Source organism: Perognathus longimembris, unplaced genomic scaffold, assembly GCF_023159225.1.
Source record: "Perognathus longimembris pacificus isolate PPM17 unplaced genomic scaffold, ASM2315922v1 HiC_scaffold_4564, whole genome shotgun sequence".
Taxonomy (NCBI): Eukaryota; Metazoa; Chordata; class Mammalia; order Rodentia; family Heteromyidae; genus Perognathus; species Perognathus longimembris.
In genome coordinates this window covers 2386-14360 of record NW_025959895.1, presented here as the reverse complement: position 1 = coordinate 14360, position 11975 = coordinate 2386, and the positions used below count along the sequence as shown (strand labels likewise).

At 48.8% G+C, this 11975-nt stretch overlaps 1 protein-coding gene across 1 annotated transcript; it reads right to left on the bottom strand.

Annotated features, from left to right (window-relative positions):
• Nucleotides 1-7603: 7603 nt before the first annotated feature.
• On the bottom strand, nt 7604-8872 carry LOC125344863 (microfibrillar-associated protein 1-like). Its single transcript, XM_048337172.1, has one exon. It carries the CDS (start codon nt 8870-8872, stop codon nt 7604-7606), a length of 1269 nt encoding a protein of 422 aa, XP_048193129.1.
• Between the last annotated feature and the right edge of the window lie 3103 nt (nt 8873-11975).

Here is an 11975-nt window from a genome sequence, read left to right as displayed (position 1 = left end):
CAGTGTGGAGAGAGGTTAGACACAGTTACACACAGACCACATAAAAAAATAAAACACATAAAGGAATTCAACAAACACAGGACAAGGTAACAAAACAGGTTATGCAGGTTTGACACAAAAGAGATATACAGAGTCCTAGGACAGACAAAACAAAGAGCAGGGAGACAAGACAAAGACAGACTTTCGCGGCGCGGCTTCGGCGGAAAACCGAAAACAAAACTTCAAATGGAGACTGTAACTGTGAGAGTCCGGATCTCTCGTCTCCCTAACAAATCACGTAGCCCTCGGTTAGCGGGGCAGCCCCGAATGGACTGACTCTTTTCCAGGCTACGGATAACAAATGGGCCAGCTTGGCCCCCAAACACCACTGGGACGTCTCCCAGGGCTGCGGTCGGGAGTGCGAGCTCGTCAGCTCCTCCACAGAGCCGCCAAATACAAATCTAGTTAGCTAACTAGTACAAATGCAAACGCAAGCGCAGAACACAGAAACAGAGACACAGACAAGTGCGATCGCTGGCCAGCTTACCTCCCGTCGGTGGGTCGGTGGTCCCTGGGTGGGGGTCTCCTATCCCGGACGAGCCCCCAGCTGAAAGACCCCCGAGTTTTTGGGTGGTCTTTCCCTAGGGAGACCCCTTTCCAAGGATCAGCGAGACACGCGATGGATGCAACAGCAAGAGGTTTATTGAGGGTTGCGGGTACCCGGGCGTCCAAGTCCTCGCAGGGAGATGGCGCGCCGAGGCTCGATTTGTGGGGGGTTTTTAAGGGGTTTGCAGAAGCGGTTTACAGAAGCAAGAAGCATAGTTACAGGGTTCTAATTGGTCCTTTCCTTAAAGGGAATTTGCGGTTTTTCCAGTAATCATGGGTGGTTGTCTGCCTAGCCCTGAGAGTGGTTATCTGCCCTGCCTAGCCTTGAGGGCGGTTATCTGCCCTGCCTAGCCTTGGGGGTGGTTATCTGCCCTGCCTAGCCTTGGGGGTGGGTATCTGCCCTGCCTAGCCTTGGGGGTGGTTATCTGCCCTGCCTAGCCCTGAGTTTTGTCAAAATGTCAGCTTATTGCAAGATGGCTCTACATGTGCTTGCTGGGGGGCTTTCAACAACCAAGATGGCTTTTCTTTGATAGGGTCTTGTCCAGTGGTTCTTTTCTCAGCATGCTTGTATTGAGAATGGCACAGACACAAGTTGAGATGTTCCTGAGTGGAGGCCTAGCTGTGCCCTTCCAGCACTGAGGACTTCAGTTCCCGCTGGATTCTGCTGTCTGCTCTGCCCTTGTGGAGCAAGCCAGCTCTCTTGTCCTTGGGTGCCTTCACATGGGTCCTGGGTGGGCCCACCGTGGCACCCTTTCTGACTTTTCATAGTCCAAATATCTGGACTCTTCCTCTTGCCCTTTCCTTTGGTCTCAGAGGATTGGCCTCCGCAGGAAGCTCCCCAGGATTGTCCTGCATAGTCTTGCATAGATTTCTTTTTAAAAGGAAGTTTACTAAAATTGGTCTGTAATTAGGTGTGAGCAGTGTTTGCATGTAAGCATGAGCTTGCATGGCAGCAATGGAAATTACCAGAGTTCTCAAGGGTCAACATATGGGTAGATCTGCCTGGACTTTATCAAAGGTCACTGGACATGAGTTACTGGACACTCCTAAAATACAGTGATAGTAGAATAGTAAGAACAGTGAAGGAGGATGCTAAGTTGTCCAAAAGTGGAGATCAGGCTCATTGGAAATATCCAGCAGCATCTGGTGAAGAAAATTTAAATACCAGTGGAAGAGTATCAGGCAATACAGCCATCTAAGTTCTTTGGACTAAAAGGACAGTATAAACTTGTTTAGCCAAGGGAATCACTTCTCTGAGAGATGGCTACCTCTGAAGCCGACTGAAGACAAAACTCCAATGCAAAAGTAGAGCTCAGAAGCTGAGGAACAGGGCGGGGGCTGAAAGTCTGGGGAAAACTCTTCAGCTGCAGCCACATAAGTCTCTGTGTCTCTCCAGCAGGGATATTAGCTTTAGGGATCTCCTACAAGTGAAGGAACTGCACTAGGAGAGTCATTTTAGATCAATCAGATATGTTCTCATAAAAAGTCTTGGAGGCCTCAAACTGAGGAGTTTTCTGTACTTTCCCAGCATTGTAAGTCTAGAAAAGTTGGGTTTGGCTACATAACGGCTCAGGCTCCTGTTGCTCCCTCCATACAGATTTGTGTACCCCACTGCTGGCCAGACAGCTGTCCCTACTCCTAGGAGCCTTATATTTTAGCTTCTACTCAGATTTGCTATCCAGCTATAGATTTCTCTAACTAGTTGGTCTGATAAAGGGAACACTATCTCAACTTGAAAGAATAGAATGGTGGCTGTTGGAACTAGAAAGAAACAACTAGCTATATCATTTAAACATGGCTTGTGAGATTCCTTTTGAGGAATAAATCCTTTGAAGCTAGCTGTATCCGGGCATGCTTTGGGTGGTTTTCCTATGAACTCCCTCAACCTGAATCTGCTCTGGACTTGAATATATTCTAGGTGGCTCAAGCCTGAAAAAGCCAACTGTCTTTGCCCATTTTGTGCTACTCTAACAGTCGATATGCTCAAAGAACAAAAGTCTTGTTTCTAAGGGTGAAAGGCAAGTACCAGACCACAATGGGCTGAGCCCTCCTTGCCATTCTTTGGCCAAAGGTGAGAGGTGTAAATGCATCCACTCATAAGGAATGTGCTCATGTGATGTGTGCATTCTCCCATTTGAAAAGCTATTATTACCACCTTTCCTCGAGAGTGTCCCACCTCCTAACACTGTTGTATCAGTGGTTACATTTTCAGCACAGAAACTCTGTAAGTACAAACAGTACCAGCTCTTGAGTTCCCTTCTGGAGACTCAGGCTGAACTCACCAACGGTGCCCACTGTTCGGACTCAAGAGGCACTCCAGCATGTTTTAAATGTCATAAGACTGCCAGCCTCAAGATTATGAATGATGGGCTCCATAAACTGATGTGAGGCTGTTATCAATGTCAGTGATAGAACCTGGGCGGGTTGGGTTTGAGTTTGAGTCCTACCTTGTGAGTGCAAAGGATTGCATTGCATACCTTAGGGAAACTTGGGAATTTGTAAAGTACTGATGTCAAATCTACGTAAAAGGAAAGTTTGCATTTGACTAAAGAGAAGGTATGATGTGTCTGATCATGAAAGGTACCCAAATGCTTGGCTGCTATTGAATGCTGTCGAATACAAACACAAGACTAAATGAGGTCACCTGTGTTCTTGGAAGGACTTGAGGTGACTGGACTAGGATGCCCCATAGAACGTTCCTAGGACAGCTCAACATTGGTGAGCTCTTCACCTCTGCTTGCCCTAGCAGTAGCAGATTTACTTTTGTCTGATGAGTAAATTATGGCAAGTTCTGTCCCCAAACCAAAATGGACTGCTTCACATCCCCAGAGCATCTGGGAAATTGAAACAGAATCCTAATGGGAAGAACTTAGAAGTCCTCTGTGTTGGCATGGAAGAGCTACCAGTTGGCACTTAGGAGTAAGCTGCTGGAAAAGTGGTTGTCCTCCATGTAAAAAGTATTTGACACCAGGGGTGTGTTCTCCATTGAACACTGGCTGGGGGTTTTAGTTCAGCCTGATGGCTTGTGTGATGAACTCAACTATCCTATGGTTTAGTCTCAGACCTGCGAGTCTTCTCATTTTAGATGTGAATTGCAAGTTGTAGGTGGTCACTGAAGTAGAGTGGGGGTTCGCTACAATGAAACAGGGTCTCCTCCCAAGGGAGGGGATTCCTGGTTCCCCCAAGAGTCCACCACACAGTCTCCAGCTACAAGGTGACAAAAAGGCAGTTTTATTGGGGAAGTAAAAAGTGAACAAAAAGTGAACCGACCGGCCTTGGTCGCAGCCCAGACTCGGGAGCTGAAACTGCTGACCACGTGTGCAGGATCAGGGCCCAGACTAGGGAGCTGGGACCGACTGCACATGTGCAGCCCAGACTCGGGAGCTGGGACCGCATGTCTGCAGCCCAGACTCGGGAGCTGGGACCGCATGTCTGTGTGGCCTTCCAGCCTGGTTATAAGGCAAACATCACAGACAAACTTGTCACACGCAGGTGACCAATGAAGATACAACACTTACAGGGCATGCTAGGCCGCACGCAGGTGGCCAATAGAGTTACACTCTGTCTCATAATATTCATTTGAACTAACCTATCATTCTAGTTAGAATTGATGCATGGACTTGGCAGGGCTCACATGATGCAGGTGGATATGCCTGCTCACAGCCTGTTCCCTTGAAGCTCCCAGGCCTCAGGTGGTTAATCTACATAACTTATCATAATAAAGAGGAGGACACAGGTTCCCTTGAAGCTCCCAGGCCTCAGGTAGTCAATCTACATAACTTATCATAATAAAGAGGAGGACACAGGTTCCCTTGAAGCTCCCAGGCCTCAGGTAGTCAATCTACATAGTAAAGGGGAGCTTCCCTGAATAGGGTGGGGGAGGGCTTAGTGGAGATGGAGTTGGCTTCAGCTCTTATCTGAGCTGGAGTCAACCTGAAGTCCCTCCACAGCTATTGATGGCACTGGGCAGATCTGGCCTCCCTATTACAGTCACCTACACTAAAAATGGACAATTATCGGGGACCATATCACCTCCCAGTTCATTTAATTTCCTATCACGCCTCACAGTCGCTTGCTCTGTTGTAGTAAAGGAACTATAGGATTCAGATGAACAGCAAGATGGAGGGAGATGCAGGGCAAGTCTAGGCTTGTGGAAAGGGGCCCTTTTGGGGCTACCTGTGTCTCCAGGAAGTTCCCTATTTTCAGTGACCTGGAAACAAGCTATTCTACGTTACTGAGCTTGCATTATAGTGGATGACCAATTATTAGCCATCCTTCTCACCTCATGTTTTTCTTGGGTGGGGGGTGGATGTTGGAAGCCCCAATCTTAATGTCTTGGAGTCACCAGCGACCACTCCCCATCCAGAGCCTATGTAGATGCCCCAGTCATTTCATTAGCATTGAATAAAATACTACAGAGTATCCAGGCATTGAAAGTCACATGACTGGTAATGAAGACACCTGAGAATCACATTTTGGGTGCTTTCTCAAAGATGAATTGCTTTGGGGAATCTTTCTCATGTATAAATACAGGCAAAATAACTTGCCTCTCTGCCTTAGATTACTTAGTAAGAAAGGCTTAAGCTAGCTCTTGTTGCCTTTCAGCAACAAACCTAGCTTCCTAAGCTCTGGGAGACAGGCATAAGCCTCCAAGAAGAGCTTGACCACTAGAAGTGTTAGGTCCTCTCCCTGAGGGCTACAAGCAGATGCCCCCACCTCATTAAGTCTCCACCCAGTTACCTGGGTAACCAGCAGACCTGGAGGCAGTTACCTCCTCTTTCCCTGAGGTCACCTCCTAATCCACCTGGCCACACCCCTTGCCCCTGCCCTAAATAAAGCAGGGCTGGGTGGGGGTCGCGCGCTCTCTCTCTCTCCCTTCTCTCAGGCCATGGATCACCTTGGCCACAGGCCAGCAGTTCGGTAATAAACGTTCTCTCCTGCCTGAATACCGCGTGGCGTTCTCCTTTACCGGCTACCTACTTTAAAAACCTAACAAGAAGCAATGGCTAGAATCTGGGAGCTAGTAGTACTGATAAGCTTGTCTACAAGCAGCCTCTGGCGACTTGGATTTGAAAAACCAGGCTAGTTCTAGACCTCCCCTCCATACCTAATCTATAAATGTGTGCCCATTGTGTAGAAGAATGATCCTGTGTCTTGAAGAGAATTGGGTATAAGTTTACCCCTCAACCTCTTAGATAATCTTGAACTAGATGAGAGGCAAACATTGACCATAGGGAAAGCTAGGAGAATGCCCAGTAGCCCCACTTGGCCTTGTTTTGTCTGTGAGCATTGCACACAGCTGGGCTGGCATTGGCAGAGCCCTCTTGTAAAGGGCTACTAAAGTGCTTTCTCACTTTGGCCCTTGTAATGGGGAGACCAGATCTGCCCAGTGCCATTAATAGCTGTGGAGGGACTTCAGGTTGACTCCAGCTCAGATTAGAGCAGAAGCCAACTCCATCTCCACTAAGCCCTCCCCCACCCTATTCAGGGAAGCTCCCTTTACTATGTAGATTGACTACCTGAGGCCTGGGAGCTTCAAGGGAACCTGTGTCCTCCTCTTTATTATGATAAGTTATGTAGATTAACCACCTGAGGCTTGGGAGCTTCAAGGAAACCAGCTATGAATAGGCATATCCGCCTGAGTCATGTGTGCCCTGCCAAATCCATGCGTCAATTCGAACTAGAATGATAGGTTAGTTCAAATGAATATTATGAGACAGACTGTAACTCTATTGGCCACCTGCGTGCGGCCTAGCATGCTCTGTAAGTGTTGTATCTTCATTGGTCACCTGCGTGTGACAAGTTTGTCTGTGATGTTTGCCTTATAACCAGGCTGGAAGGCCACACGGGGGCGGTCCCAGCTCCCGAGTCTGGGCCGCCCAGGTGTGTACAAGCCCAGCTCCCGAGTCTGCGCTCCACACGTGGTTGGCAGTTTCGGCTCCCGAGTCCGGGCTGCGACCAAGGCCTGTCGGTTCACTTTTTGTTCACTTTTTACTTCCCCAATAAAACTGTCTTTTTGTCACCTTGTAGCTGGAGACTGTGTGGTGGACTCCTGGGAGAACCAGGAATCCCTTCCCTTGGGGGGAACCCTATTTCATTGTAGCGAACCCCCACTCTACTTCAGCCCTCATGAGTCATCAGTACTGTATCTAGTATCTGTTGGTGACCTTCACACTTCTGCCTTGGTTGCAGGTGGAAAGTAGAGATGGTTTCTGATTTTTCCTGCTAGCAGCAGTCACCTTGTGTTGGTTCCCTAATCTCTTGAGTGGTTCCCCTCCAGTTTACAAGAATCTGGGTACACCAGAGGGCATGTGTCTTCAGTGACTAGGACTTTGTCCCCAGGAATAAACACTCCTTTCCTGCTCAGTACACAATGCTTTTAAGTCTGCCGGAAGTTGGACAAGCCTTGACCTGGTCACCTGCAGACCTAAGTCATCTCAGGAGGTGACATAGCTTCTTCATAGGAAGACTTTTGACACTGTGCTTAATATGTTTTTTTTAATGTTTGACTTTTATTTGACACATATATACATCTCAGATGAATCACAAAGTATATTCACTTAGAAAAGTTGACTCTACCCAAAAATGCACAACAGATTTCAGTGAGCAGAGATTAATAAGTACTCCTAACCCTCAGGTAGAAGTAATACACTGTCCACTTACATGTTCACTGACTCAAGACAAGGTGCTAGAGAAAAACCTGAAACAGTCCTAAGTAAATTTGGGAAGTCACAGAGAGAAACAGGATTTCTCAAGTTGTAAGACTCTAAGCCTATCTGGATAGTACTTTTCTGTGGGTTTCTCAATAGGAGTCCAGACCTCACCAAACACCTTCAAAGACTAGGCAGCCCAGAAGCACAGGGGGGTAGTTATTCCAGTAGGCTGCATACAAGAACCACATAAAGGATGTTAAAAGGAAACCAAGGACCAGATGTTGAGTCCTTGTGTCCACAGTTGGAATATAGTTGGATCTTAGGTCGTTCTCCACTTCTGGGCTGATGGTCGCTCAAATAACATCTCATAATCCAGCTGCCCTCTGTTTAAAGAACTTTCTGTTCAGGGCACTGTCTTGACCCCATCCTGAGTCAAAGGAAGTGGTGTCTTGATCCACAAGGTGTGTATATTTGGTACGACCAGAACGTCCAAAGTTCTTGACCTGCATGACTTTGGGAAGGATCGTTTTGTCAAAATGATCCTCAAGGGTCGGTGAGCTGAAATCTCTCTTGTATAGTTCTTCATCCTCATCCATGAAGAAGGCACCTCGGTGATAATACTTCTGTAAAAACTTGTATTTGCCTTTCACAGCTTTGTTGGTGATGACTTTCCCATTTGCCCGAAGCTCAGCTTGTCTCTCTTCCTCAGTCAGGTTTCGCATGCGTCGAATTTCTGCTTTTTCCTTTTCAAGTGCTGCTCGGTCTTCTCGGTCCCTCTTGATTCTTTTGAGCTCTCGAACTTTCCACGCCTCATAGTCATCCTCCTGGTTTTCATCATCAGTGTTTAGAGCATCCAGTGCGGCCAGGGACCGTGTGTTCTCCTGGAGCTCTTTCTTGGTCTCTGCTTCGACAATCTTGAGTGTGTACTTGCGCCTCTCCTCAGCCACGCGTTTAGCTTCCTGCTCCAACTCCCTCTGTTTTAGGGCTTGGGCCTCATGTTCTTGACCTGTCACTCGGTCCTCCTTTCGAATGAAGACTGGCTTCAGGCGAGGCTCCATCTCGTCTTCACTGTCTGTGTACTCTTCGTATTCAGAGTCTGATTCCGACTCTTCCCCAGCACGTCCTTCCTCTTCCACCTCCATGACATCCATCTCTTCCTTTCTTCTTTCCTGTGCTCGCTGGCACATCAGGCCACGGCGCCGTTCTATTTCCTCATCATGCATTTCTTCCTCCTCTCCTTCACTGCTGTCTTCTCCTTCCATGTGACAATCATCTCCCTGGACTTTGGAGTCACTTTCTCCTACCACTTCAGGTTCCACTGTTTCCCGATGTCGAGCCAATCTGGCTTCCACATCTTCCCTGATCCGGTTTCGTAAGCGCCGCACACGAGGGTCACTAAATGAGTCCTCGTCCTGCTCCTCAGGCTCTGTGGCTCGTTCTCTGGCTCGCTTTAGGACCTGAAATTCTTCCTCATCTGAGGACTCCAGAGGGGCGTAGTGTGGCCTCTTTCCGGATACATAGCGTTTCACCTTCACTCTCTCCATGGAAAGCTCACCTTTCTCATTGCGAGCCAGGACGGCCCCAGCCGTGCACTGGAGAGGAGGCCGCTTCACGAGCGCGCTTGGCACCGACATGTCGACCCCAGCGGCAGTGCTTCCCAAACTCGATGAATCCCAAACGAGGCGCAAGGACCACGAGCCAGAACACCTTCTTCCCTCCTGGGCGACTCTGACTGGACTGCGAAGCTGGCAGAGACGACCTCCGCCCGAGCTGGTCAGGCCGGCAGTGTGCGAGCCCAGGACCGAGGGACGGCTACTTATGCGCCTGGGCCTTGGCTGTCCTCGCGTTCTCTGTCTCGCGATGCTTCCAAGGTTGCTCGATTGCCAATTTCAGCGTCATGGTGCAGAGTGGGGGGGTGGGAGGGAGGGGGAGGAAGTGTTTCTTACCTGAGGCCTGGCAAGACTCAAATGAAATTCTCACCCATTTGTCTGGGTTTTGCAGCTGGGCAGGAAAGATAGAGTGAATAGGAAACTTGAAGGAATAGGATGGTCATTGGCATTGGCCCACGTTGGTGTGATGGCTACGCCCCACTGCAGAAGGAGGAGATCCCGCCCTATGTTGATGGGACCGGAAGCTCCACCCCTGCACTGCTGGTGTGGGGAAATTAGAGGGGAGTACTTGGGGATAGGAGGGGGAAGGAGACAGAGAGGAAAGGGAAGAAGCCAGAGTCCAGACTGGCAACGAGGGGAGGAGCAGAGCCCGGCTGGTCAGTGGAAGAAAAGAGCAGGCGGAGGAGAGGAGGAGAAGCTGAGTAGGGCGGTGAGGAGAACCAGGGCGCCGGAAGAGGAGTGGAGCTGTACCAGACCGGCCAGAGGAATGGGCAGAACCGACCGAAGCCTTAGCCCTGAGGGAGGGTCCGAACCCTGAGGCCTGAGAGAGGGTCGGAAACCTTGGGCCTGAGGGAGGGTCCGAAACCTGAGGTCTGAGGGAGGGTCAGCAACCTGGGGCCTGAGGGAGGGTCCGAAACCTGAGGTCTGAGGGAGGGTCAGCAACCTGGGGCCTGAGGGAGGGTCCGAAACCTGGGCCCTGAGGGAGGGTCGGAAACCTGGGGCCAGCATAGAAGCCTAAGACCAGGGGTGAGGGGCGGGCTTGAGGCTTAAAACTTGAGGAGAGGATCCTAGAGGATGGTTGCTTGGTCCTCTGGAGGTTTGGAGTCCGGGAGGCTGAGGTGGTTAGAAATTAAGGTGGAAGTTCAGAGGTTAAGTCAGGACTCAGGTCTGGGTACTGGGTAACTAACCCAGAACAAGGTAGTCACAGGCAAGCGCTAGGAGGTGGAGGGTGGCTCTGGTTCCTGGTCTCAGATTGTAAATAAAATCCCTTTGTAAATCCCCTTCCCACCTTAAATTGTGCCTCAGTGTATTCTTGCTCTCCTGGAACACAACAGGATGCCTTCACCTGATGAAGGAACTGCAATTCAGGCCCGAGGCCAAAACTTGGAGGCCTTTGCCCTACTCAAACCCTCAGTGGACTTTTAGCCTTCACATTCCTTCTGGTACATGTGCTAACTGCATCAGTCAGTTACTCATTTTCTTTACTTTTGTGCTGGTACTGAGCTTAAAACACAAGGTATGGCAATTTCTGGAAAGGCACTCCACCCTTGGAGCCAAACCCCAGACCTCAAAATCCTTCTGTTTTCTGGAAACTGCTCTTCCTGGTGTGGTAGAGGAGAGATACAATGAGCATATGTCTAAATGAGTATAGTTCCAAAGTTAAAGACATTGGTGTGCAGACTTAATGTGGTTGTAAAGAGAATGAAGTATGGCCTGATCCCTAACTCTGGGCCTGAATACAGGGATTTTTTTTTCTTTAAGGGGGTATGGAAGATGCTGGAAAGATATTGAACAAGATTTCCTCAACCTATCAAATTCACTTGAGTCGACCCTTGTCCTTTGAATGAGTGGTGAGAGGGAGGATAGAAACTAGTCTATGAACCAGCACATCACTTTTGAACAGATGACTCTGGATCCTGAGCTTCCACCTCCAAGCTGCTCCGTAGGGTCTCATGAGCTCATCCTCTTTCCTTTCCTGACCAAAAATGCCTTTTACTCTGTAGAACCTGAAAGTGAGCTAGCTAAAAACTTTCCAAAGAAAAACCAGTCCAGCAGCTGTTCCAAAGACATACCTAGCTGGAATGCCATGCACTTTCTCATGGCTCAGAAGAAACAAGGACGTTGAAGGGTTCAGATTAAAGTGACAGGTGAAAATGACAACTTCTGCTTCCTTCTAACAATAGAAAATTCCCATTTATGGGGATACTGTGTGAAAGAGGCAGCATAGGCCAGGAGCCAGACCCATCAGATTGGGTTCTGGGATGTTCTGTGTGGAGAGTCACAGATGAGGTTACCACCTACCTAGGCTGTATATTTCTCAGCTTCTAAAACCTTTGAAACTTAAGGAATGACCTTTTTGCCCTTCATAGGTAAGCTTGTCTCTTGAAGCTCACTTTGGATCATGTTTGAGGTTCAGTGTTAAGAGAAACGAGGCATGTCTTCAGTTCTTCTTTTCCTTGTGAAACCAGATGAATTATCACTCAGAAGCAGGTATATTCTGCTTCATGCAAGCTCTTGTGTGAAGAAATTGAGGTAGACACTATAGGCTGGTGTTCTTGCCCATGCATATAAACCACCTCCCTACTTGATGTTGGTCTGGTGTGTGCTTCATGCTATAATGAACTTGAATGCAGAACTTCCTTTCTTGGGAAGTGCTCCATGCAGACTCCCCCTAACTGGATCATGTCCCATGTCTCCTGAAGATCTCGGCTCTTCTCTCTGGATCACCAGGGAGAGTCAAGCTGGCTTTTCTTGGATAGGGTCTTGTCCAGTGGTTCTTTTCTCAGCATGCTTGTATTGAGAATGGCACAGACACAAGTTGAGATGTTCCTGAGTGGAGGCCTAGCTGTGCCCTTCCAGCACTGAGGAATTCAGTTCCCGCTGGATCCTGCTGTCTGCTCTTGTGGAGCAAGCCAGCCCTCCCGCCTTTGGTGCCTTCCCATGGGTCCGGGGTGGGCCCACTGTGGCGCCCTTTCTGACTTTTCAAAGTCCATGTATCAGGACTCTTCTTCCTGCCCTTTCCTTTGGTCTCAGAGGATTGGCCCCCGCAGAAAGCTCCCCAGGATTGTCCGGCACAGTCTTGCATTGATTTCTTTTTAAAAGGAAGTTTACTAAAATTGGTCTGTAA

Excerpts from the sequence above, each read along its gene's own strand:
- LOC125344863 (XM_048337172.1), bottom strand. The coding sequence starts at position 8,872 with ATGTCGGTGCCAAGCGCGCTCGTGAAGCGGCCTCCTCTCCAGTGCACG.